Consider the following 25,119-nt stretch of genomic DNA (forward strand, 5'->3'; position numbering starts at 1 on the left):
GGATTGAGGGAAAATTCCTCTCTGGAGAAAAAGCATGGAGCAGGTTTTTAAAAGCAGAGGTTGTTTAGCTTTTTCATTTTGCAAGCCATAGTGAGAGAGACAGATCCTTTCTCTGCTCTCTCCCACAACTGCCACTCAAGTTCCAACCCTGGGGTGGTTTGTTCTTAAAAGGGACAGATTTTCAAAAGCACAGCTCCTATTGTTCTCAAAGACCAGTTGGGTGCTAAGCCCTTTGGAAAATCTGGCCAAAAGTGTTTCATCCTCTCTGACACCAGGAATGGCTGCACAGAACATTACTGCAATGCACCCTAAATAAGAACTGTTTAAAGGAAATATGGGCAAAGTAGGATCTGACACAGCCCAGGTGACGAGTCAGACTTGGCATGACCACTGATAATGAGGTGGGGTGAAGATCAGAATTCAGGAATGGTGAGATTGTACCTCTGCTTCTACTCAAAGTTTGGGTATGGGGACACATTCTCAGCTTAGATATATTTTTGGGAATCCCTAATAGGTTTAGAGGGCCAAAGTAGATATTAATACAAGATATCTTAGCAAGGTGCAGAAATCAGGCAATGTGGGAAGGGTCAAATGAAGAGCTAAGGTTTTAGAATTTTAAAAGGAATTTAGGCATGAATGGAATATTGACTCATAAGTGCCTAAATCCTTTCAAAAATAAGAGTTAGGCTCCTAAATCAGTTAGATGTTACAATGCTGAAGGCAGCAATGGCTAAATACTATCAAAAATCTTGGCCCTAATAAGTAGAAGCCAATCAAAAAAGAAGCCAGGAAAAAGCTGAGAAAGCAGCTCAGACAGGTTCCAAGCAGGCAAGAGAAAGTTTCCATCTAGTAATTTATAGGTTAGCGGAGTCTTAGAGTTGTTAATATTTTATATACATATTTTAAATATAGCCAAATCAAACATATCCAAGGGAAGGTAGAGGTGTCTGGGTGGTCTATGAGGAGAAGTGCGTAGGATCCACATAGTCACTCCCTTTGGCCCCATATAAATTAATCAGCAAAATAATGCAGCCTTAAGATATTATTTTTTCTGCACAGCCCCTGTCATGTCCAGGAGATAGCTTTGTTAGTATGGCTTCAATGGAGATGTGCTGCCAGGGATGGGAGTGGGGAAAGGTATGGGGGTCAGAGCTGGTCTAAATGATGTGGGGTGATTCACGTTAGGGGATCCTCAAAGGGATTCTCTCCCTCTGAGCCCTCCCATGGGCTTTTCAGTAAGGGGGGGGGAGGAGCTGAGTCATTATTTTTATTAAAAAGAAAAGGAGTACTTGTGGCACCTTAGAGACTAACCAATTTATTTGAGCATGAGCTTTCGTGAGCTACAGCTCACTTCATCGGATGCATACCGTGGAAACTGCAGCAGACTTTATATATACACAGAGAATATGAAACAATACCTCCTCCCACCCCACTGTCCTGCTGGTAATAGCTTATCTAAAGCGATCATCACGTTGGGCCATTTCCAGCACAAATCCAGGTTTTCTCACCCTCCACCCCCCCACACAAATTCACTCTCCTGCTGGTGATAGCCCATCCAAAGTGACAACTCTTTACACAATGTGCATGATAATCAAGTTGGGCTATTTCCTGCACAAATCCAGGTTTTCTCACATCCCCCCCACCCCCATACACACACAAACTCACTCTCCTGCTGGTAATAGCTCATCCAAACTGACCACTCTCCAAGTTTAAATCTAAGTTAAACCAGAACATCTGGGGGGGGGGGGGTAGGAAAAAAACAAGAGGAAATAGGCTACCTTGCATAATGACTTAGCCACTCCCAGTCTCTATTTAAGCCTAAATTAATAGTATCCAATTTGCAAATGAATTCCAATTCAGCAGTTTCTCGCTGGAGTCTGGATTTGAAGTTTTTTTGTTTTAAGATAGCGACCTTCATGTCTGTGATTGCGTGACCAGAGAGATTGAAGTGTTCTCCAACTGGTTTATGAATGTTATAATTCTTGACATCTGATTTGTGTCCATTTATTCTTTTACGTAGAGACTGTCCAGTTTGACCAATGTACATGGCAGAGGGGCATTGCTGGCACATGATGGCATATATCACATTGGTGGATGTGCAGGTGAACGAGCCTCTGATAGTGTGGCTGATGTTATTAGGCCCTGTGATGGTGTCCCCTGAATAGATATGTGGGCACAATTGGCAACGGGCTTTGTTGCAAGGATAAGTTCCTGGGTTAGTGGTTCTGTTGTGTGGTATGTGGTTGTTGGTGAGTATTTGCTTCAGGTTGCGGGGCTGTCTGTAGGCAAGGACTGGCCTGTCTCCCAAGATTTGTGAGAGTGTTGGGTCATCCTTTAGGATAGGTTGTAGATCCTTAATAATGCGTTGGAGGGGTTTTAGTTGGGGGCTGAAGGTGACGGCTAGTGGCGTTCTGTTATTTTCTTTGTTAGGCCTGTCCTGTAGTAGTTAACTTCTGGGAACTCTTCTGGCTCTATCAATCTGTTTCTTTACTTCTGCAGGTGGGTAGTGTAGTTGTAAGAAAGCTTGACAGAGATCTTGTAGGTGTTTGTCTCTGTCTGAGGGGTTGGAGCAAATGCGGTTGTATCGCAGAGCTTGGGTTACCAGCAGGAGAGTGAGTTTGTGTGTGTATGGGGGTGGGAGGGATGTGAGAAAAACCTGGATTTGTGCAGGAAATAGCCCAACTTGATTATCATGCACACTGTTTAAAGAGTTGTCACTTTGGATGGGCTATCACCAGCAGGAGAGTGAATTTGTGTGGGGGGGTGGAGGGTGAGAAAACCTGGATTTGTGCTGGAAATGGCCCAACGTGATGATCGCTTTAGATAAGCTATTACCAGCAGGACAGTGGGGTGGGAGGAGGTATTGTTTCATATTCTCTGTGTATATATAAAGTCTGCTGCAGTTTCCACGGTATGCATCCGATGAAGTGAGCTGTAGCTCACGAAAGCTCATGCTCAAATAAATTGGTTAGTCTCTAAGGTGCCACAAGTACTCCTTTTCTTTTTGCGAATACAGACTAACACGGCTGTTACTCTGAAACCTGTCATTATTTTTATTGTTACTTGACAGCAGGAATTGGTTATCACTGGGGTGTGGCGGCAAGAATAACTTTCACAGCCCTCTACCACAGTACTAAGACTGGCTATGCATATTACAATTTTCAGCCTCCACTAGGGTTGGGTTTGGTGCTGACTGTTCCTCACTCTGGCAGTGCCAGGTATGCCACCCCATTGCTCTGACAGCTGCTGAAAAGCGAGCTTCCTTCCCTCTTGCGTCCTCCACCATGCTCTAAGGAATGCATTAGGGACTGGACTGACAGCCCCATACCAGTTAGAGGAGATTGCCATCAGCCAGGAGAGGCCTGTCCTCTTTAAGAACCAAAGGCGAACCATTTCCCAAATGGTCTCCATGGGAGAGCTAATCCCTCAACCAACCAGCTTCTGGACAGCCAGAGGATATATCAGCCACCACCGCTGCTGCTAGAAGAGCTAGCTGCAAGATAGAAGGATCACCTAGAGGAGCCTCTATGGGGATCTAGTGGTGGACTAAGCGATTCTTCTTCCATGGGGTATCAAGGGAAATTATTTTGGGGGTGGGGAAGTATTTTACACAGGACGTGTCTTATATATGACCAACTGGGCTGAAACATTGCAGGCAGCCCTTTGCTAGAATGTTGGTAGTACATCCTTGCATAGAAATTCAGTATAAAAATGATGCTGAGCTAGTGAACCTATATCCACAGATGTCAAGAGATTCAAAGTTATGGTTACTGCAGCATTTTTAATTTTGGCACACTGCAATGTATCTGAGCTATATCTTCAGCAGTGGATAGATACTCCTAAGACTTGCCATACTGGAACATATTAATTTTGTCCATCTAGACTGGTATCTTGTTTCACAAAATGGCCTTCATTAAGCCCTATTTCATATAGCTAGCCAACTGTGTAATCCTAAATCAACAAAAAGAGAGTCCATTTGCTCAAAAAAAAGCACTTGATTTTAAAGCTTTTCATACAGTTAACCTTCAATATATTTTCTTTACAGAGCAGGGTGTGCACTGTCACCTTCTTTATCACACCAGCAAAACGGGAATGTCCCACAGCACGGCTGCAGCCAGGGCTTCCACATAATGTTGTACAAAGAGAGCTGTTGTGGGACTGGAGTCAGTGTCTGGCGATGCTCCTGAACAGCTCTTTCTATTATGCTTATTATTGTGTCAAACAGGGGCTCAGTGGCAGGAGACAGAGTTTTGGCCTCGGAAGGGTCTCTGGAGAGATCAAAGAGTAAAGGAGGGTCATGATGGGTTACACCTTCCCCAAAACATGGGCAAATTCCTCTTCTGTAACACGCTCCAGCACCCTCTGGCTGGAATATTGGAGTCACATAATGAGCCTTCCACAGTGCCCCACCTGGTAGGAGAGAAACCAGATGTAAGATGATGCATATAGACATAAAATGGCATTAGAAGAGTGAAAAGTCTTTCAGCACTGAACATATTTTTATCACTTAACAAGTAAAATTTTTAATTTGTAACACAAAGTGCCAAGCTTTGCCTTCATACTGCTTAATGCGGTATTCAGATTTTGGGTCCATCCAAACAGGATTAAGTCAATACTACCTGTCCCAGAGCAATGGAGCAGGGACAACCTTAGTTCTGTACCCAATATTCTGGTCAGCATACTTGTGCCCATAGTGTGTATATCAAAATATACATGCAGGACAACAGCAAATTATTGCTGCTCTGTGGGTACCCGCATTGTTCCTAGGTGGCACAGCTACACACTGTTTCCCATCCCAGGCTTGTTGCAAAGCTACGATCTAGCCTATATTAAAATTGCATTATACAATACATATGCTTTCCTAGAGATTGAAGCCATCATTGTTTTTGGAAGAATCTTTATACTCACTGTCCTTTTGATGCCACCGTACTGCATGTAAATACATGCCACAGTAGTGAAACAGGAACTCGTGCGCTGAGTGCTGAATGGACCCCTGCAGTAAAGGCATCAGGTTTTGGCCATCGATCACCCTAATGTTGATGGAGAGAATGGTAGTCACCAAACTGCAGTGAGTTGCAGGATAACAAGTTCTGTACTCAACTGTCATTGCATATGAAAACACTTGCAATTGAAAGCACGATTGAAAACTTACATTTGGAACAAGAAACATTTATGAGTAAGGGGTGAATCTCAAACATGTAAAAGATTTATATGAACTATATGCAGCTTAGGCAGAGGTGAAAGTAAGCTGGTCCGGTCTGGTACGGAGTACCGGTAAAAAAAGATGCAGTAGTGTACTGGCAAATAAGTGGAGTATTCAGTACTGGCTTACTTTCACCTCTTTTGTCTGCAGAGCAAAAAGTTCAAACTCAAAGCTAATAAAAGCTTGGAAAGGGAAAAGTCTTTGTCACATTTGTTTGTTGTTTCTCCCCCTCTCCTCCTCCAGCCAGGATGCATACGCGGCTAGGCTCCCCATTCCCCCAGCCCTCCCACTCAGCAGGGGCTGCAGGGGCTCCCCTCTAGCTAATAGCAGGTAGCAGAGGGACTGGCTGAGGGAGAAGCCTCCCCAGGATGCCTGCTGTCTGCATAGGAACAGTTTAAACTTAGCTGTTCACTCCGCGGTCTGAACCGCGGCATTCGGGGCTATTTCTGGTTTTCTTGTTAATTTCACTCAGGGTTGTTGCTGGGAGCAGGGGAGGGGGGGTTGTGTGAGACCAAGGCAGGGGCAGAATACAATAGCCATCTGGCCGCACAGCTTAAATCCAGAGCTAATAAAAGCCAGTGGAAGGGGAAAACTCACTGTCACATTCGTTTCTCTCCTCCCTCCTCCTCCAGCCAGGCTGCTGACAGGGCTAGGCTCAGTGCTTCACCGAACCCCACACTCAGCAGGGGCTCCCCTCTAGCTTGTAGCAGGGAGCAAGGGGACTGGCTGAGGGAGAAGCCTCCCCAGGATGCCTGCTGTCTGCATAGGAACAGCTTAAACTTGCTGCTCCCTCCCTGGTTCAGACTGGGATTCTGGGCTCTTTCTGGCATCCTTTTTAATTTCATTCACAGTTGTTGGGGGGGCGGAGGGGGGGTGGGGTGGAAGGTGAGACCAAGGCAGGGGCAGAATACAATAGCCATTTGGCTGCACAGCTTAAATCCAGAGCTAATAAAAGCCAGTGGAAGGGGAAAACTCACTGTCACATTCGTTTCTCTCCTCCCTCCTCCTCCAGCCAGGCTGCTGACAGGGCTAGGCTCAGTGCTTCACCGAACCCCACACTCAGCAGGGGCTCCCCTCTAGCTTGTAGCAGGGAGCAGGGGGACTGGCTGAGGGAGACGCCTCCCCAGGATGCCTGCTGTCTGCATAGGAACAGCTTAAACTTGCTGCTCCCTCCCTGGTTCAGACTGGGATTCTGGGCTCTTTCTGGCATCCTTTTTAATTTCATTCACAGTTGTTGGGGGGGTGGCGGGGGGGGGGGGGGGGAGGGTGGAAGGTGAGACCAAGGCAGGGGCAGAATACAATAGCCATTTGGCTGCACAGCTTAAATCCAGAGCTAATAAAACCCAGTGGAAGGGGGAAACTCACTATCACATTGGTTTCTCTCCTCCTCCAGCCAGGCTGCCCGATGTGGCTAGCCTCCCCGTTCCCCCGACCTCCCCCCCACCTCAGCAGGGGCTGCAGCGGCTCCCCTCTAGCTTGGAGCAGGGAGCAGGGGGACTGGCTGAGGGAGAAGCCTCCCCAGGATGCCTGCTGTCTGCATAAGAACAGTTTAAATTTAGCTGTTCACTCCGCGGTCTGAAAACTGGATATTCAGGGAAATTATTGTGCCTCCTTTGAAAGAAACAGTAGTTTTCATTCCACCCTCTTTATATAATGAATTAAACACCTGGAATGTCCTTAGGACATAAGGCTCAGATCTCTTTTGTTTTGTGGGTGTCGGTGTCCTGCAGAGTGCGGAGGCTGAAATTGACAAAACTTTCTCTAAGTATCTAAATGTGCTTCTGCTGTTATAGTTATTTTTGTACAGGAAGGGGAAGGGGAATAAGTGATACTGGTATAAGGCACCTTAATAACAGTATCATTGCAATAATTTCCCTGAATATCCAGTTTTCCCCTCCAGACCCTTTGTGGTTTTGTCTATGGGGCTATTTGCTTTCCCTGTGAATCTTTAGTTGTTTTACCAAAATTGCTTTGCCTAAAATAAACCCCGATCATCAGAACACATCTTCCCACCATGTTCTCCATGTTTTTTTTTTAAACAGTAACATTTCAAAGAGGATCTGCAAGCAGTTTGGACATCACAACCATGATCCTCTGCTGCGGAGGGAATGGGATAGATTTGAACTTGGAAATGGTTTCTGATTTTGATTGTATTTTTTGTGTATTATATTATTGAAGATCGCCTCATCCAGGGGGCAGAAAAGAATTGCCCAGGCTTTGGTATCCCTCTTCCTCAAGAACCGTGAGTGAAATTAACAAGGAAGCCAGAAATAGCCCCTAATTTCGCAGGTTTCAGAGTAACAGCCCTGTTAGTCTGTATTCGCAAAAAGAAAAGGAGGACTTGTGGCACCTTAGCGACTAACCAATTTATTTGAGCATAAGCTTTTGTGAGCTACAGCTCACTTCATTGGATGCATACTGTGGAAAATACAGAAGATGTTCTTATACATACAAACCATGAAAAAATGGGTGTTTACCACTACAAAAGGTTTTCTCTCCCCCCACCCCACTCTCCTGCTGGTAATAGCTTATCTAAAGTGATCACTCTCCTTACAATGTGTATGATAATCAAGGTGGGCCATTTCCAGCACAAATCCTTGTTGGATCATATTAAAGAAGTTCTGTATTAAAATCACAAATGAGTTTGATTCCCCAGAGTTTAAATTACTAATTAAGAGGTCTCTTGGTTTTTGGTACTGTTTCTCTCCCTCTCTAACAACAGAAACAGCACCCAGAGACTCCCCACCCTTTTGTTGTATTAACCATTGTGATTAAAATAGAGATAGAGGATGTATGTGAATGGATGCTTGGTGTGGATAATAACTGAATGATCAGGGAGGTGCCAGCCTAAGAATCCAGTGTCCATCGGCTGAAGAAGGCGTCAAGTGGAAATAACCAGAGGACCCCCTGGAGGGCAGACTGGAATCCACCCAACAGCCTCAAGAATGGGAGAACCAAAGAACAAGATAACATCTTGGAGCCGTCAGGAATGTGCTATCTGCTGATTGATTCAGCATCAGCATGATGAAGCAATTCCCATAGACTGGCATAGGAAGAAATTCCTATAAAAATAGACTCTAAAAAGTGAGAACTTTGGGGTCTGATTCTGCAAACCAACTTCCAGGAGCATCAGATGAGCATCTGACAAGGCCCTGCTCCCTCCTCATGTCCAGGCCACCTGGCCAGTGGCTTGGCATGAGCAACTCTAAGGCTGGTAACTATGATAACAACCTTGCAGAACCTGTGTGAGTGGGTGTGTATGTGTGTGTGTGTGTTTGTATGAATGAATGTGTGAATAAATATGAGATTGAATGGAATGTTATAGCTATAACTAACTGCTTACTATGATTCTTTCTGTATTCACAATAAATGTGGTATTTTGCCTTTTTCCCTTTAATAAGATCCTGCTGGTTTTTATTTTATTGGTACAACATCCTAATTCCGCAGTTCAGACCAGGAGTGAACAGCGGAACGGGCAGCCTAGCCAGAGGACGAGACAGGAGAGAAACCAATGTGATAGTGAGTTTCCCCCTTCCACTGGCTTTTATTAGCTCTGGATTTAAGCTGTGCAGCCAAATGGCTATTGTATTCTGCCCCTGCCTTGGTCTCACCTTCCACCCCCCCGCCCCAACTGTGAATGAAATTAACAAGGATGCCAGAAAGAGCCCAGAATCCCAGTCTGAACCAGGGAGGGAGCAGCAAGTTTAAACTGTTTCTACGCAGGCAGCAGGCATCCTGGGGAGTCTTCTCCCTCAGCCAGTCTCCCTGCTCCAAGCTAGAGGGGAGCCGCTGCAGCCCCTGCTGAGGGCGGGGGTCAGGGGAATGCAGAGCCAAGCCGCGTGGGCAGCCTGGCTGGAGGAGGAGGAGGAGGGAGGACAAGGAGAAAAATGTGATAGTGAGTTTTCAGGCTTATTCCAATAGTAAAGTTTTATTCCAGACAGTACTGGTAGTAGTAATAGTAGCTTTATTTTCTATAGCTAAGTCACGCAATGGGAGGGATCCATGAAGTATGTAGGAGAGGTGGGTTGCTTGTGTTTGGACTGTAAGGGTAAGAAATGTAACTTACTTCCACCCCTGGCCACGCCCCCTTCTGCCTGAGGCCCCGCCCCTTCTGGGGGTTGGGGGAGAGAGAGAGAGAGAGAGAGAGAGAGAGTGGGACCCGTACCGGTAAGAGCTGTATTTTACTTTCACCCCTGAGCTCAGGGATCTGAAAAAGTAGGCTAAAAATGGCATGATAAACATCCAATATTGAGCTCTAATGTTAGGATCATTTTCAAATAAGATTCCATATTGGGAATTTAAAGTAATGAATATGTTTTACAATTTCTGTACCTGTCCTGGGGCACTATCCCTCCTGCCAGATAAATCACCGTAGGGTAAATGTCCATGAGACTTGTAGGTTCATCGATAACTGTGTCTGCAGGTAACACTCCCGGCCATCTAAATATCCCTGGCACACGGATCCCTCCTTCCCAGCCTCCCATGCCTTTTCCACCTATTGTTAAACAACAAGGCAATAGAAGATATTTTAGAAACATGAAGTATTGCTTACTTAACCTGCCTAACGTTACAGGTTTGTCCTTAATTAAGCCCCTCAAACTTTTTTCAGTTTTAACATAAGCCCATTCTCCTCAGGAACACATTTAGTTGTTTCAATCCATTAAAATGGATTTTCTTCAGCTGCCCCCTCAGTAGCTTACCTATCTATTGATTCCCCTTTGTTGCCATACTGGACCATAGCATGGATCACATTTTACTACGTAGATAGTCACATTGATGCCTCCGTCCCCATTCACAATTCAATGGATTGCCTTCCATTCACAATCATGTAATATCCTGTGAGAACTATAGCAACTGTTTAATATTGTAAGAGTATTTAATGTGTCTTAGAGGTTTTTAATGCAATTTAGCATGTGACCAGCCAGTTCTCCATGGAGCACCAGTTTGAGGACCTCTGAATTAAAGCGTTCCATCCCGTCACCTAGTTACGTATGTACGAGTGTATCTCCAGGAATTTTTTTTTTAACATTTTAATAACATAAGAAAATAGATGCAGCTTTATCAATTCCTTTCACAAAATATTGAAATCCTCTTATACCCCTACATTTTGAGCAGTCTAGCTTCAATTAATTACTTGAACAGTGGAGTGATCAGCCAGTGAGGTACCAAGACCAGGCTGGTGCAGAGGGCAGTGGAGAGGTGGGAGCCGCGGTTCCAGCAGCAGCAAGTGAAACTGAGGACCCAGCAGCAGAAAGTGAGTGGAGAAGCCTAAGAAGTGCTGCTGGAGGAGAAGTCCCCCCGTCCCTTTGTGCTGGGTGATTCAACTGCGTTAGCCAATACATATATGCTAGGCATAGTATACACCACATTAATAGATATTATGTGCATGGTATTAATGTAACTCACAGGGGTGTTGGGAAGTTATCAGGGCCAGGGCCGGTGCAAGGAGGTTTCATGCTCTAGGCGAAACTTCCACCTTGTGCCACCCCCCCGCCCTATGGTAGCTCCCCGCCACCCCCTCCACCCTGAGGTGCCCCCCCTGGCGGCAGCTCCCTGCCGCCCCTCCCTCCTTCCCCTCGGCCTGGGCAGCCCCCCCACGGCAGCTCCCTGCCACCCCCTCCCTCTTCCTCCTTGGCCCGGGCAGCCCCCCTGCGGCAGCTCTCTGCCGCCCCCCCCCCCTCAGCCCGGGGAGTCCCCCCCTGTGGCAGCTTCCCGCCCCAGCTCACCTCTGCTCCGCCTCCTCCCCGAGCATGCCACTGCTTCTCCTGCCTCCCAGGCTTGCGGTGCCAATCAGTTGTTTGGTGCGCAAGCCTGGGAGGGAGAGAAGCAGAGCGGGGCGGTGCTCAGGGGAAGAGGTGGAGCAGAGGTGAGCTGGGGCGGGGAGCGGTTCCCCTGTGCGCCCCCCCTTTCCCCCATTACTTGCTGCAGGTGGCCCTCCCCGCGCCCCCCTGCCCCAGCTCACCTCCACTCCACCGCCCCCCCAACCACTTGGCGCCCTAGGCGACCGCCTAGTTCACCTAGTGGTTGCACCGGCCCCGAAAGTTATGTTTCCTGACTGTATTATGCTCTTCTCACAATTCTGTCCACACACGCCACACACCCCACAGCACTTTGCAAACCTGAAGTCAGCTTTGGCATTAGAAAATAGAAACTTGCCAAAGCAAAGATGCATGAATACTTTCTACCAAGTACAGTTAGAGAGTCCCATCAGCACTTGGAATGTAGTATTTAAAATGAGATATGGGAAAGTATAGGGAGGTACCAAAGACAAAGCTGGCACAAACTGATGGGTTAAACTTAAACTTTAAGTGATGTATAAAGAGTTTTGCAACTTGTAAAGTCATACTATAAATAGTACTAGCCGAAATGCGTACCTTGAAGCACCCCTTCTGTGTCAGGTGAACATACTGTGAGGTAAGAATTGCTTCCTGGATGGATGGTATATATGTCTTTGTTTGGTATTGTACTGCTTTGTCTTTAGGCAGGAAAGTCAGATACACCTTTTGGTCAATAACTAAAGGTGAAGAACCAACTGAATAAGCTGTTAACGGAGAACTGACTAGCTGGTCAGTGCACATAGGCCCCCTCAAGAGCCAACAAAGTGAAGCCAGTAAAAGGACACGCAGGGGCTTGGAACTCCATTGCTATGGTCCCGAAGGCAGAGGTGGTCCAAACATCAGCTGCAACTGACCTTTGTATGTGGGAGGCCCCTGCCTCCAGGCAGTGGTGAGCTGCCAAAATCTTAACAACCGATTCCCTCCTCACCCCATGAGGGGGTTGTGGCCTGCCCCACCCCGTCCCGGACCCCTGCCCCATTCAGCCCCCTCCCCTGTCCCCTCACTGCCCCCAGAAGTGGGCAGGAGTCTTGTGGGCCACCGTAGTGGATGCCCACCCCACCCCTAAGAGCCAGAGGGACCTGCCGGGGGGCGAGGTGGGGAGTCCTGGCGGTGCTTACCTGGGGCGGCTCCCAGGAAGCATCCAGCAGGTCCCTCTGGCTCCTAGGGGTGGGAGAGCATAGCTAGGGGGGGAGTAGGAGGAGCGGCCACTCCCCCCACTTATCACATCAAAAGTGGCGCCTTAGGCACCGACTCCGTGGGTGCTCTGGGGCTGGAGCACCCATGGGGAAAATTTGGTGGGGGCAGAGCCCCCACCAGCAGCTCCCCGCCCCACACCCGTCCCCAGCTCCGCCCTGCTCCACCTCCTCCCCTGAACCCGCCGCCCCGCTCTGCTTCTCCATGCCCCCGGTTTCCTGCGAATCAGCTGTTTGCACGGGAAGCCTGGGAGGGCTGAGAAGCAAGCAGTGGCTTCGCGCTCAGACCCAGGGAGGCGGAGCGGAGGCGAACTGGGGCGGGGAGCGGTTCCCCTGCGTGCCCCCCGGGCTACCTGCTGCGGCGCGGGCGGCCCTCCTCACGCCCCCCCCGCCCTAGTTCGCCTCCGCTCTGCCTCCCTGGGCCTGAGCGCGAAGCCGCCACCTGCTTCTCAGCCCTCCCAGGCTTCCTGCGTGAACAGCTGATTTGTGGGAAAGGGGGGGTGGGAGGAGTGGAGAAGCAGAGTGGTGTGGAGCGGAGGTGAGGTGAGCTGGGGCCGGGTGGGGAACTGCCAGTGGGTGCTCTGCACCCACCAAATTTTCCCTGTCGGTGCTCCAGCCCCGAAGCACCCAGAGAGTCGGTACCTAAGGCGCCACTTTTGGCCAGTTGTTAAATTTAGAAGCCAGGACTCTAAACCGGTTCTAAAAGGGCTTCTAAATTTAACAACCGGCTCCAGCCCACCACTGCTTCCAGGTACTGGAGAGATTCCCTACTGCTATTGATAACCTATTGTGAAGGTTTGGGTGATCTCTTCCCCATCCATCCCTTTTGGTTTCTGGGATTCTGGTGAGGGGAGCTCTGCTGTCCTTCCCAGGGAGGGAGCTGCCAGCTTAACATAGGGAGCATGGAAAGAGCCACACAGTCCCAGAAGGAGGAGTCATATGGGAAGCAATTTTACAGATTTTATAACCCTCATACCCATGGCAAGGGAAAGCCTGCAGAGGCCCAGATATTGCCACAGAACCTTGAAATCTCCACAGAACCTTGTATGCCAGCTCCCACCCTTCTATTTTTTGGAGAGGGGATTAGGGAAGATAGAGGTCACTTTACCTGATAGACCCTTTAACTCACTAGTTTTATCATCAGGTACTCATCCTGAGGGTTGAATCTAATTTCCTAACTTTAATCAAGGACTAGGTAATGTCCCCAGTCAACGATTAGACAGTCTCCCCATGATAATGTGTCTCATAGACACACAGATTTCCTTTTTATATCTACAAGAACACTTGCTCTCTCTGATCCTATGCTGGGAGATAATCCTGATTCTTCTCCTGGATGATTAGCAAAGCCTGCTTTCTGCTGTGAGAGTTGTCTGTTCATTGGGAAGTTAGTAGATACCATAATAGAATCGTAGAAGTATAGGGCTGGATGAGGCCTCGAGAGATCATCTATTCCATCTCCCTGTGCTGAAGAAGTATACCTAGACCATGCCTGGCAGGTGTTTATCCAGCCTGTTCTTAAAAACCCCCAGTGGGAATTCCACAACTTCCCTTGGAAGCCTATTTCAGAGCTTCCCTACCCTTATAGTTAGAACATTTTTCCTAATATCTAACCTCAATCGCTCATGCTGCAGATTCTGCCCATACTTCTTGTCCCACCTTTAGTGGACATGAAGAACAATCGATCACTGTGCTCTCTGTAATAGCCCTTAACGTATTTTAACACGGTTATCAGATCCCCACCTCAGTCTTCTTTTCCAAGGACTAACCATGCCCAGGTTTTTTAACCTTTCCTGATAAAAAGTTTAGAAAACCCAGCCTATTGTTTTTGTTTCTCTCCTCTAGACTCTCTCCAGTTTGTCTACATCTTTCCTGTGGCCCCCAGAATTGGAAACAGTACTCCAGCTGCGGCCTCACAAGGTTTGAGTAGTGGGACAATTAATTCCTGTGTCTTACTTATCCATATGATACTTTTGTTAATGAGTAGAACAATTTTAGTCTTTTCTGAACTACATCACAGTGTTGACTGACATTCAATTGGTGATCCACTATAATCCCCTGATCCTCTTCAGCAGTACTAACAACTAGCCAGTTATCCCCCATTTTGTAGTTGTACATGTGATTTTTCCTTATTAAGTGACGTACTTTGTATTTGTCTTTACTGATTTTCATCTTGTTGATTTCAGACCAGTTCTCCAATTTGTCAAGGTTGTTTTGAATTCTAATCCTTTCCTCCAAAGTGCTTGTGACCCCTCCCAGACAGGTGTCATCCCCAGATTTTATAAGCATACTCTCCACTTCATTATCCAAATCACTAATGAAAATACTGACTAGTACTGGACCCAGGACAGACCCTTGCGGGACCCCACTAGATACATCCCCCCTGTTTGATAGTGAACCATTGATAACTACTCTTTGAGTATCGTCTTTCAACCAGTTTTGCACGCACCTTGTAGTAATTCAATTTAGACCACATTTCCCTAATTTGCTTATGAAAATGTCATGTGGGACTATCAAAAGCCTTATTAAAATCAAGACATATATCTATAGCTTTCCCCTATCCACTAAGCCATAACCCTGTCAAAGAAGAAATTTGTTTGGTTTGCCATGATTTGTTCTTTGTAATCACCCTCTTATCCTGTGGGTGCTTACAAACTGACTGTTTAATAATTTGTTCCAGTATCTTTCCAGCTATTGAGTTACGCTGACCGGTCTATAATTCCCTGGGCTCTCTTTGTTCCCCTTTTAATATTTAAAGATATTTCAGAAATCAAAGAATCTTTCTTGGATCTCAAGGTTATGCAGGGGATTTATGGCAGGTTTGGCATAAGTCCAGAAATTCTAAAGGAAGCATTTTCCCTGAGGGTCCCTCATTATTAGCTGTCAATTTGAGTAGAGCAGTGGTTCCCAAACTTGTTCTGCCGCTTGTGCAGGGAAAGCCCCTGGCGGGCCGGGCCGGTTTGTTTACCTGCTGCGTCCTCAGGTTCGGCCGATCGCGGCTCCCAGTGGCCACGGTTTGCTGCTCCAGGCCAATGGGAGCTGCTGGAAGCGGCACGGGCCAAGGGACGTATTGGCCGCCACTTCCAGCAGCTCCCATTGGCCTGGAGCAGCGAACCATGGCCACTGGGAGCCGCGATCGGCCGAACCTGAGCACGCGGCAGGTAAACAAACTGGCCCGGCCCGCCAGGGGCTTTCCCTGCACAAGCGGCAGAACAAGTTTGGGAACCACTGGAGTAGAGTGTTTAGCAGCAACTCTGTTCTAGACCAGCTTGATGACCCTGGTGTGAGACCTGTGACCATCACAACAAGGCTCGAGGTGACAACTTCCAAATTATTCCTGCTATCCCTCCTGTACCTCTTAGGTTAGAAAGCAGTCTTTTGAGTTGCTTCATCTTTTCAACCCAGTGTAAATGAAAGTACCCCTGATTTAAGGGGGTAGAAATTCTAAGTATTATTGGTCAGTGGTCCTGTTTATAAAAAAAATTGGGAAAAGATAGTCACAAGCCAAATTGCAGTACCATATATGCGTATTACTGAAACGATCAGTGTTTTATTTTATACCCAGAAGACATATTTTAAAAGGTAAAAAGGCTCTCCAACTGGGGTTCGCAAGAGAGAGTGAAGGTGGAGTTTAAAGACTAGTGCATGGCTAAGAAAGTCTGGAGTATGAGAGCTCTTCCTAGACAGACACCATTCAATAGAAAAAGTCAAAGGGAAACAGTCTATGAATGTACAACCAGAAAGAATTTCTGTTCCTTTTAACAAAATAAGTGACCAGGTCATAGAAGAAAAACCTGTTGGACTATATTCTGTTATTTAGGTGAAACCAAACAGCCAGGCCTTAAACCCTATTGCTTAAGACCTACAAACCATTCAGAAGGTTGAAGATCAAAATCTTGGGAGAAGTAGGCTTAAAATAGATTTTGACTGGAGGTTCTGAATGACAGATGGGACAATGATTTGAGGGTCATTTTACATTCATATTTGCTAAAAGGGGAAGTGTGATTGATTATATCACAGTTCCAATTAGAAGTAGGTTTTGTTTCTCAGATCTTTTAGTGACAGCAATCATCAATCCTTGTAGATGAATTTCTGCTCTCTGACCACTTTCCCCCAGATGGATTTAGACAGATTGTGTCTCACTTCTGATTCTGAAGCTGTAAATTTGTTGTGAATTAAGTTGCATCCATAGTTAAGAATAAAATCGGAGAGAAACTTGAATGCAGTGAGTTGTTAGTTTTGAAAAAACACCTTTTGAATATTAATGATCCAGCACAGGATCATAGTACTTATTGAGAAATACATATAATATTTATTGTTAAAAAATACAGGTTACCTGACTCCTAAAAAGATTATTTTCATATAAGAATCTAGTATGAGTCAGCTTACTTTGGTCATAAGAAACAGCTTCAGATAATGTGTGTCAGAAATCATGGTTCTCCAGATTCTATTGAGAAATTAGTTATCCTCAGAAGGAAATATAGCAAATAGCTGAATAAAAGTTGGAGCATCAAAAGGCCCTTTGGAAGCAATTTGAACTTGATGCCACAGAGAAAAAAAATCATCTTTATTTTGGAAGCTGGTCGCAATGGGCTATGACAAGATTAAAGTTAATATTGAAGCCTTTATCCCCAAACCTTTGTTCCTTTCCAGAATGGCTTCCAGTCTCCAGATAAGTTACAATTTTGATAAACCAACAATGTCCTAACAAAGCTCCTAGAGAGGATGTTATTGCAACAGAATTTTATAAGGACAGTATAAATTTGTGGGCCCTTGACCCCGGTGTTACTAAATTATTTACTAATATAAATAATACAGGAATTTCTCCCCTCCATGTTGGTCCACCAGTTATATTGTTCTTCTTTACAAAAAAGGTGACATCAATGAGTCTGTGAATTACCAACCAACTTGCCTTTTATATGTTATTTTTAAACTACACTAGAGCTCTCCTGTGGATATTAAAGGTTTAGGTAGAAAGTTGTAATTTATTTGCTGAGAAACAAGCTGGTTTCAGGAATGGCTGCTCTATCATTGAAAACTATTTTACCCTGCCACTGCTAGTGGCGTCTCCTGATGGCCATCCTGGGGATTAGCTTTGACCAGACATTGTGCCCTCCTCGGCAGTGTCTCTCCCATGGTCCTCTCAGTGTGTAGACCCCTCTTATTCCAGGAACCGCAGTTTCTTTTTCATGACTCAACCCTCCAGCCAAGACACCATATGTGTTCCCCCCTTCCAGGGCTGGAAAGTCTCTCTTCACAAACAGACTCAGGCAGTGCCCCACTGGTGCCACTTCATCAGCAGCTGGTAGGGGGACCTGGACCTTCCCTCTATTCCAAGTCCCTGCTCAGGGGCCCTCTCACTCTCACTACCCCATACCTTGCTGCTTTTCCCCTGAACTTTGCTTACCTCTTTTGGCTCTCTCCCTTTTCTGGGTTTACCAAGCTCCACTCTCTCCTCCTGAGGAGTAACTGTAGGCTTCTTGCCTCCAGCCTCAGACACACTTCCCTTCTCCCAGGGAGTGACTGGAGACTCCTTCCTTCCAGCCCCTTCTGTTGCTATCTTCCTGGCTTATATAGTTCCTGGCTCTTTCTGCCCAGTTTAGCCTCTTCTAATTAAATCTCTGTTCCCTGTTTCCTCTTCCAGGTGAAGCCTGGGCAGTTAATAGGCCAATTTATCCATCTTAATCCCTTCAGGCCTGGTGTGGGGTGAACACCCCATCATATACCCCTATTCATTTAATTAATAAATATTGCTCCCCCCGAAGTGGGGAATTTTTTGTGGTCCTTATTGACCTGAAATTGGCTTTTGATTCCACTGATAGAAGTCATCTCTGGGAGAAACTTGTGAGGGCTGTCATAGCTCTTAGGCTACTCTCTCTTCTGAGAGCCCTTACTAGCCAAATGGTGGCCAAAGGTAGGATAGGGCAATGAGGTTAGTTAACTGACCCTATCTCCCTCATAAAGGGAGTCCATCAGAGTTGTTTATTGGCCCCTTTCCTATTTCATGTTGTTTATTGGCCCCTTTCCTATTTACACTAATGAAGTTCTGGTGACTTTAGAAGGGGTGTAGTGTTTCCCTTCCTGAAGTTTTCACCAATTTACATTGGCCTTTCTTTATGCAGATGGCATGGTTTTGCTGCCTCAAATACTTCTGGGCTTAATGTGTATGTTAAAGGATTTTAGCGCTTTTTGCCAGCAGGAGTACCTGACCATAAACTACCAGAAAATTAAAGTAATTTCCTTTGGCCACAGACCAAAGCTTCTTAAATGGATGATTGAGGGCTATTATATTGAACAGGAACATTGAAACCCTTTTGGGTATTTGTTTCACCTATAATGGCTAATGGGATAAATCTACAGAAGAGGTAAAGAAGAAAGCCTTAAGTTCTATGCCACTGGTGCTTTATTTTACATGGGTGCACGGGGGTAATTTAATCATTCTGGCTTTTAGAGTTTTCAGGGATAAAGTCCATGTCCAAATATTATATGGTGTGGACATTTGGAGCTGGAAAACGCTTAATGTGTTAGAGGTGGTGCAAAAAAAGTTTTAAGGAGAGTGCCCCGCTTCCCAAATTACCCACCATCTGCTTTACATAGGGCAGATGTAGGAGATTGTACAATTTCAACTAAGGCTCAGTGCTTTTGCATTAATATTGGCTATGTGTTCAGCATATGGATCTACAGAGTCTTGGAAGGCTATGTCTGGAGGAACAGCTTAACAGGACACATACCCTAAAATTCCCCTGGCTTTCGCAAGTCCATTGTTCTCTCCATTCCTTGGGCGTCTCACAACTTGACCTGGCAGGGATGTGAAATCTTTACTCAAGTTTAGAGCAGGAAATATTTGCAGACAACAGGATGTCAGTTGTCCACCCAACAGATATGTCCCATTGGCTTTCTCATTTAAAAATATTCATAGTTACAAGAAATATTTAGATATTTTGAATAATAAATTAAGGAGAGCCTTTACAGCTCTCTGTTCTCAAACCATGCAAGCAGTCTATTTGGAAGGGAGATACACTGATATTGAGAGACATAGTTGTCTTTGCCAAGCAGGTGTGGCCAGGTCAAAGATTTACTATGCTGTCTACTTTCTTGTCACCTGGAAATGAATGGTTAGCCCCATTCCTTGCTCAGATGCTTTTTACCACACCACATCAGATACTGGATTACTTTTTATGGGGAGAAAATGTCCAGATTATATGGGCTGTTGCCATATTTGCCTGGTCAGAGGAAAAAGAAAGTAGATAAGACCTAGATCTTTAATCTTTAGCACTTAGAACTTTAATCCTTGTTATGTTATTTCTGTATATTGTTTCAGGGGTATCTATATAATTTTAAAGATGTAACTGATTTTGTGAGAAGGGTTAATCTTGTGTTTTCAATTTTTCAATTTTTAAAATTTATATCTATTTTACTGAGTGCAGTTGATTTTTACAATATGCCTTAATTTGAGCTGCATTATGGCCTAATGCTAAGATGCTATTTTAATAAATCTGATTTGATTACTTACTTGCTGCCGATGGTACCATTAAATACTCTGTTGATTATATCAGGAAGACAATTTGCATTTTTAAGGAATTCACTCTGGATAACAATCCTCACCTTTGTATATTCCATTCCAACCACCTAATTGGGCTTTTCCTTCTTGAGCTTCCAAGAACCCACCATGGTCAGAGGCAAAGTATGTGAGTGTGGTATTTTTCAAACCTTTCTTATCAATAGCATCCAGGACCCTGCCTGTAAATAAAAATAGTGATAAGTACGTACCAAGAAACAAAAGCAGAGCTAGAACTAGCAAAACAAATATTGACTCCAGTCCTACAAATATGCACACACTTAACACTACGCATGTGAGTAGACCCACTGAGGTCAAGTGGACTACTTGCAAAGATAAAGATAAGCGTGTACCGAAGTGTTTGTGAGATCTGAACCTTTGCTTGTGATTTCATTGGCAATTTATAAATGCAAAGGAAAGGTATGATGTACTATTATTATCAGTAGGAGTAGAAGTATTGTGGTAGTGCCTATGACCCCTAGGCTTGGACCAGGACTCTGTTGTGGTAGGTGCAGGACAAACACAGAGCAAAAAGTTGGTCCTTGTCTTGGAGACCTTACAATTTGAGGGCCATCTACACAAATGCTGACTGTGTGGCTAGCAGAGGTGTAAATCTGCAGTTCTCCAGTATGCCAGGCATTAGCTGTCTGTGTGGACCCTGCTGCTATGCACTGAACATTTCCTAGTCTGCACTGACGTATTGCAGTTTGAATCAAGAATATGTCCATAGACAGTCCACAGACAGCCTGGGTCAGATTGCCAGATGCACTAGGGAATGGTCAGTGCAGACAACTGCCCGGTGGAGAGCTGTACCTTTACACACCCCAGCTTACCGCACAGTAATGGTTTGTGTAGATGAGCCCTCAGCAGCAGACTACCACAGTGAGTAAACAGAAACCATGACTCTCCTTTTATGAATGTTGTGAGCATTTTAATTGTGTGTTAGGTTGTTAGAGCAAGTATCATTTGTTAAATTGACTTACCCACCATCCAGTCCATCTCCTCTACATTATCTCCATATAAACCATATCTGCTCTTCCCAAGAAACAACTCCGTGGTGATGAGGGGTGTGTGGACATGTAGAAAGGAAACAAAGAGGAGGAACGGCCCATGCTTGTTTCTTTAAAAGAATTAATCTGTTATTTCCTTGCAAAGAAGTACCTTACCTTATACACATACTTTGCTTTTTTTAAAATTGAAGTCACAACTCTTTTGTGAAGGTAATCTGTGATATTAATTTGTGCTAATGTTCCAGTAACTAGATGCTTACGGGGTTAGTTTCTGTGAAATCATAGACTCATAGGACTGGAAAGGACCTTGAGAGGTCATCTAGTCCAGTCTTCTGCAGTCATGGCAGGACTAAGTATTATCTAAACCATCCCTGACAGGTGTTTGTCTAACTTGCTGTTAAAAATCTCCAATGATGGAGATTCCATAACATCGCTAGGAAATTTATTCCAGTGCTTAACCACCATGACACTTAGGAAGTTTTTCCTAATGTCCAACCTATACCTCCCTTACTGCAGTTTAAGCCCATTGCTTCTTGTCCTATCCTCAGAGGTTAAGAAAAACAACTTTTCTCCCCTCTCCTTGTAATAACCTTTTATATACTTGAAAACTGTTATCATGTCCCCTCTCAGTCTTCTCTTTTCCAGACTAGACAACCCATTTTTTTCAATCTTCCCTCATAGGTCGTGTTTTCTAGACCTTTAATCATTTTTGTTGCTCTTCTCTGGACTTTCTCCAGTTTGTCCACATTTTTCCTGAAATGTGTCACCCAGAACTGGACACAATACTCCAGCTGAGGCCTAATCAGTGCAGAGTAGAGCGGAAGAATTACTTCTCATGTTTTGCTTACAACACTCCTGCTAATACATCCCAGAATGTGTTCACTTTTTTTTTTGCAACAGTGTTACACTGTTGACACATATTTAGCTTGTGGTCCACTATGACCCCCAGATCCCTTTCCGCAGTACTCCTTCCTAGGCAGTCATTTCCCATTTTGTATGCGTGCAACTGATTGTCCCTTTCTAAATGGAGTACTTTGCATTTATCCTTATTGAATTTCATCCTATTTATTTCAGACCATGTCCAGATCATTTTTAATTTTAATCCTATCCTCCAAAGCACTTGCAACCTCTCCCAGCTTGGTATCATCCACAAACTTTATAAGCGTACTCTCTATGCCATTATCTAAATCATTGATGAAGATATTGAATAGAACCAGACCCAGAACTGATCCCTGTGAGACCCCACTAATTATGCCCTTCCAGCATGACTGTGAACCACTGATAACTACTCTCTGGGAATGGTCTTCCAACCAGTTATGCACCCACCTTATGGTAGCTCCATCTAGGTTGCATTTCCCTAGTTTGTTTATGAGGAGGTCATGCGAGATAGTATTAAAAGCTTTACTAAAGTCAAGATATACCACGTCTACCACTCCCCCCATCCTCAAGGCTTTTTACCCTGTCTAAGAAAGCTAACAAGTTGGTTTGACATGGATTTGTTCTTGACAAATCCATGCTGACTGTTACTTATCACCTTATTATCTTCTAGATGTTTTGCTTTATTATTTGCTCCATTATCTTTCTGGGTACAGAAGTTAAACCCAGTGATTACAAAATTTCATTAATTTTTGAATATTTAAAATTTTCCCCTTTGTCTTCTATTCACAAGTAGAGAGGTTCCATTCTGGAGGCCAGATTCTTTGCTGATTTAAATCAGCTGAAGTCAAGAGAGTTATGAAAATTTATACCAGGTGAGAAACTGGCCCTAATTTGGTGCCTGACTATTTTAGGACCCCAGTTCATTGCTGCGACAGAGAGAAAAGGAGGAACATAATGAAGCACCAATATAGATCAGTAGCTGAGTTGAGCTGCAATCATTTAAAATACTCTGGTCTCATCAGGACAAAAAGCAATTCTATAAATAGAGCCTGGAAGTTTTCTGTCCAAAAGTTGAAAATTTTGAAAAGTTAAGAGTTCCTGAAAACATTAAATTAGAAGGAAAACCTTCAGGCAGCCTTAACTTAAGAGGAAAATGTTGGCACAAGAACAAATGGATACAAACTGGCTATGAATACATTCAGACTGGAAATTAGAAGAAGGTTTCTAACTATTAGAAGAGTAAGGTTTTGAGCCAGCCTCCCAATTGGAGTTGAAGAAGCAAATAATGAGTTTTAAGAAAGAGATGGACACATTTATGAATAGAATTGCATGACTGGATAGCCTGTGGTGGTGGTGGACTGGCCTTGACAGCCTGGAGGTCCCTTCTGATCTGCGTCTTATGTTCCTAAAATCTCATGCCTCAGGGCTTCAACTGCTTACCAGTAACAGTCAGGAAGGGAATTCCCCCCCCGGCTCCCCCAGTGTATTTGTATATTTTGTCTCCTTCCTCTGAAACCTCAGAGATAGCCCTGACTAGAGATGGGACACTGAACAGGATGGGCAAGTGCTTTGAGATGGTACTGAGAATATTTTTATTTCAGGTGCTTGCTCATATGCTCAGTATCTCACTGATCGCCATATGTTGGGTAAGGAAGGATTTTTCCCTCAGGTCAGACTGGCAAACCTTGGCAGTTTTCACCTTCCACTGAAGCAAGGGGCACAGGTCACTTGCTAGAATAATCTTGGTATACCTCATTAAATCAATTCCCTGCCATTGCAGGAACCTCAGGAATTGGTGCACCTCACTCCCTTCTGTTCTGTGCCTGTGCCACACACACGTTTAGTCGTCTAAGGACTGTAATATTTTAATCTAGCACTGGTTGTTAGTTTGGTGTGGGGGTGGTGGTTAGTGGCCTATGATATTCAGGAGGTCAGACAAGGTGATTTGGTGGTCCTCTCTGGCCTTAAGCTCTATGTCCTTTGGAGTCAAGATAATAATTACATATAGAGGGCTTTACATTTGAAAGCATTATTTAAAAATTAACTAATCAATCAATCAATTAGATAAGTAAACAATGTAGTGAGATATTCAAGAACTAAAACAAATATGTTCAAAATGAAATGTACTTTACCTTTCAATAAAAGAAATGGCCTCCCTCAGTATAAGGGATGTAGTTCTTTCTACCACCATTGGCTGCTCAGTAATTTCATGGTTTCTCATCATAATGCAGTCCCAATATCTTATGAATCCATAACTCGAGAACCAGGATGCAAAGAACAAAAAACCAAACCAAGCAAAACAGGTGATTATTTTCCAGGTGACTGAGGCCAAGCCAATAAGTCTTGCTATTGAAAGGGTGAGTACAGCAAGGACAATTGTCTGAGTGTAAAGCCAGAATTTGGTTCTCAAGACTCTGTCCTTCTCTGCAAGTTTTGTTATTTGACAGTCATTCATTAGACTAAATGGCATGCCATAAAAATAATCAAACCCATGGTTTAAAGGGTGATGACAGTAGTCGTTGCGGGATTCACAGTTCACACCTTGATGCCACTTCCCTGAAAATATATATATTTTTAAATGTAAAGTTACAATACAATACAATCATTTAAAATATTCTGGTCTTGTGAGAACAAAAAGCAAAAAACACCTCGCTAATAAAATTACTTTTTCCTCTTATAATAAGACCCTAATTATGTAATCTGTTCCAAGAGGCTGAGTCTTTACATCCTCACAAGTCCCTCTGAAATCATTGGGGCTCTGCTTGGGTACACAGTCTCTCTTGCCTGGGTCAGTTTAGGCCCTAATCATAGGCCCTAAAATAGGAGCCAGTAATTGAGAACAGCCAGGATTTAAAGGGCAAGGCAGAAAATATCTGGCATTCTTTGACTTCTGCCAGCTATGAAAAAGGGGAAAGAAGTCCTTTTGTAACACAGGCTGAAACAACATTGTTCTCTTGCCTCTGTACCCTCCAGAAAGCCAATATAATGAATGAGGGAAGTAAGTAGGATATTGCTCTGGAAAGCTTAGAATAGTGTAGCAGTAGATCTATGTAGAAAGTCAGATGATGTGTGGGTTACAAAGCGATAAGGTGTGATTTGGATATAAAGATGGAGCCAATTATAAAGTGAAATAGGCTCAAGACCCCTTATACCAGTGAAAGTGACATCTTTTCTGGCTATCTGCCAAATAAGCCATGAGATGCTGGGAGATGTCAGTGCAAACCCTATACTGGATGTAAATAGCTTTAGTGATGAGAATATATACAGTGAATGGGCATAAAGAAATACTAGTTTATGATAAATTACAGGCATTATTTTTAGTTATTTTGACTTAAAGTTAAAAAAAAAAGTACCTATCCAAGCTCTAGATACCCTTTCCAACTCAAATAATAAAGTCATCATGAAACAAAAGAACAGCCGCTCCTCCCCTGTAATATATACT

General features: G+C 44.5%; 1 protein-coding gene across 1 annotated transcript in view; it reads right to left on the reverse strand.

Annotated features, from left to right (window-relative positions):
• Window positions 1-25,119, reverse strand: part of LOC311518202 (uncharacterized protein) — a gene marked incomplete at its 3' end in the record, with an annotated part of 68,369 nt that overhangs the window by 25,752 nt on the left and 17,498 nt on the right. Inside the window, exons 6-11 of the mRNA XM_084623772.1 lie at window positions 23,810-24,233; window positions 20,772-20,908; window positions 19,836-19,970; window positions 9,536-9,698; window positions 4,909-5,030; window positions 4,044-4,410 (exon numbers count right to left, since the gene is read on the reverse strand). Of these exons, the coding sequence (XP_084479898.1) occupies window positions 4,044-4,410; window positions 4,909-5,030; window positions 9,536-9,698; window positions 19,836-19,970; window positions 20,772-20,908; window positions 23,810-24,233 (1,348 nt within the window). The remainder of the gene's footprint in view (window positions 1-4,043; window positions 4,411-4,908; window positions 5,031-9,535; window positions 9,699-19,835; window positions 19,971-20,771; window positions 20,909-23,809; window positions 24,234-25,119) is intronic.

Source organism: Lepidochelys olivacea, assembly GCF_965140295.1.
Source record: "Lepidochelys olivacea isolate rLepOli2 genome assembly, chromosome: 1".
NCBI classification, from domain to species: domain Eukaryota; kingdom Metazoa; phylum Chordata; order Testudines; family Cheloniidae; genus Lepidochelys; species Lepidochelys olivacea.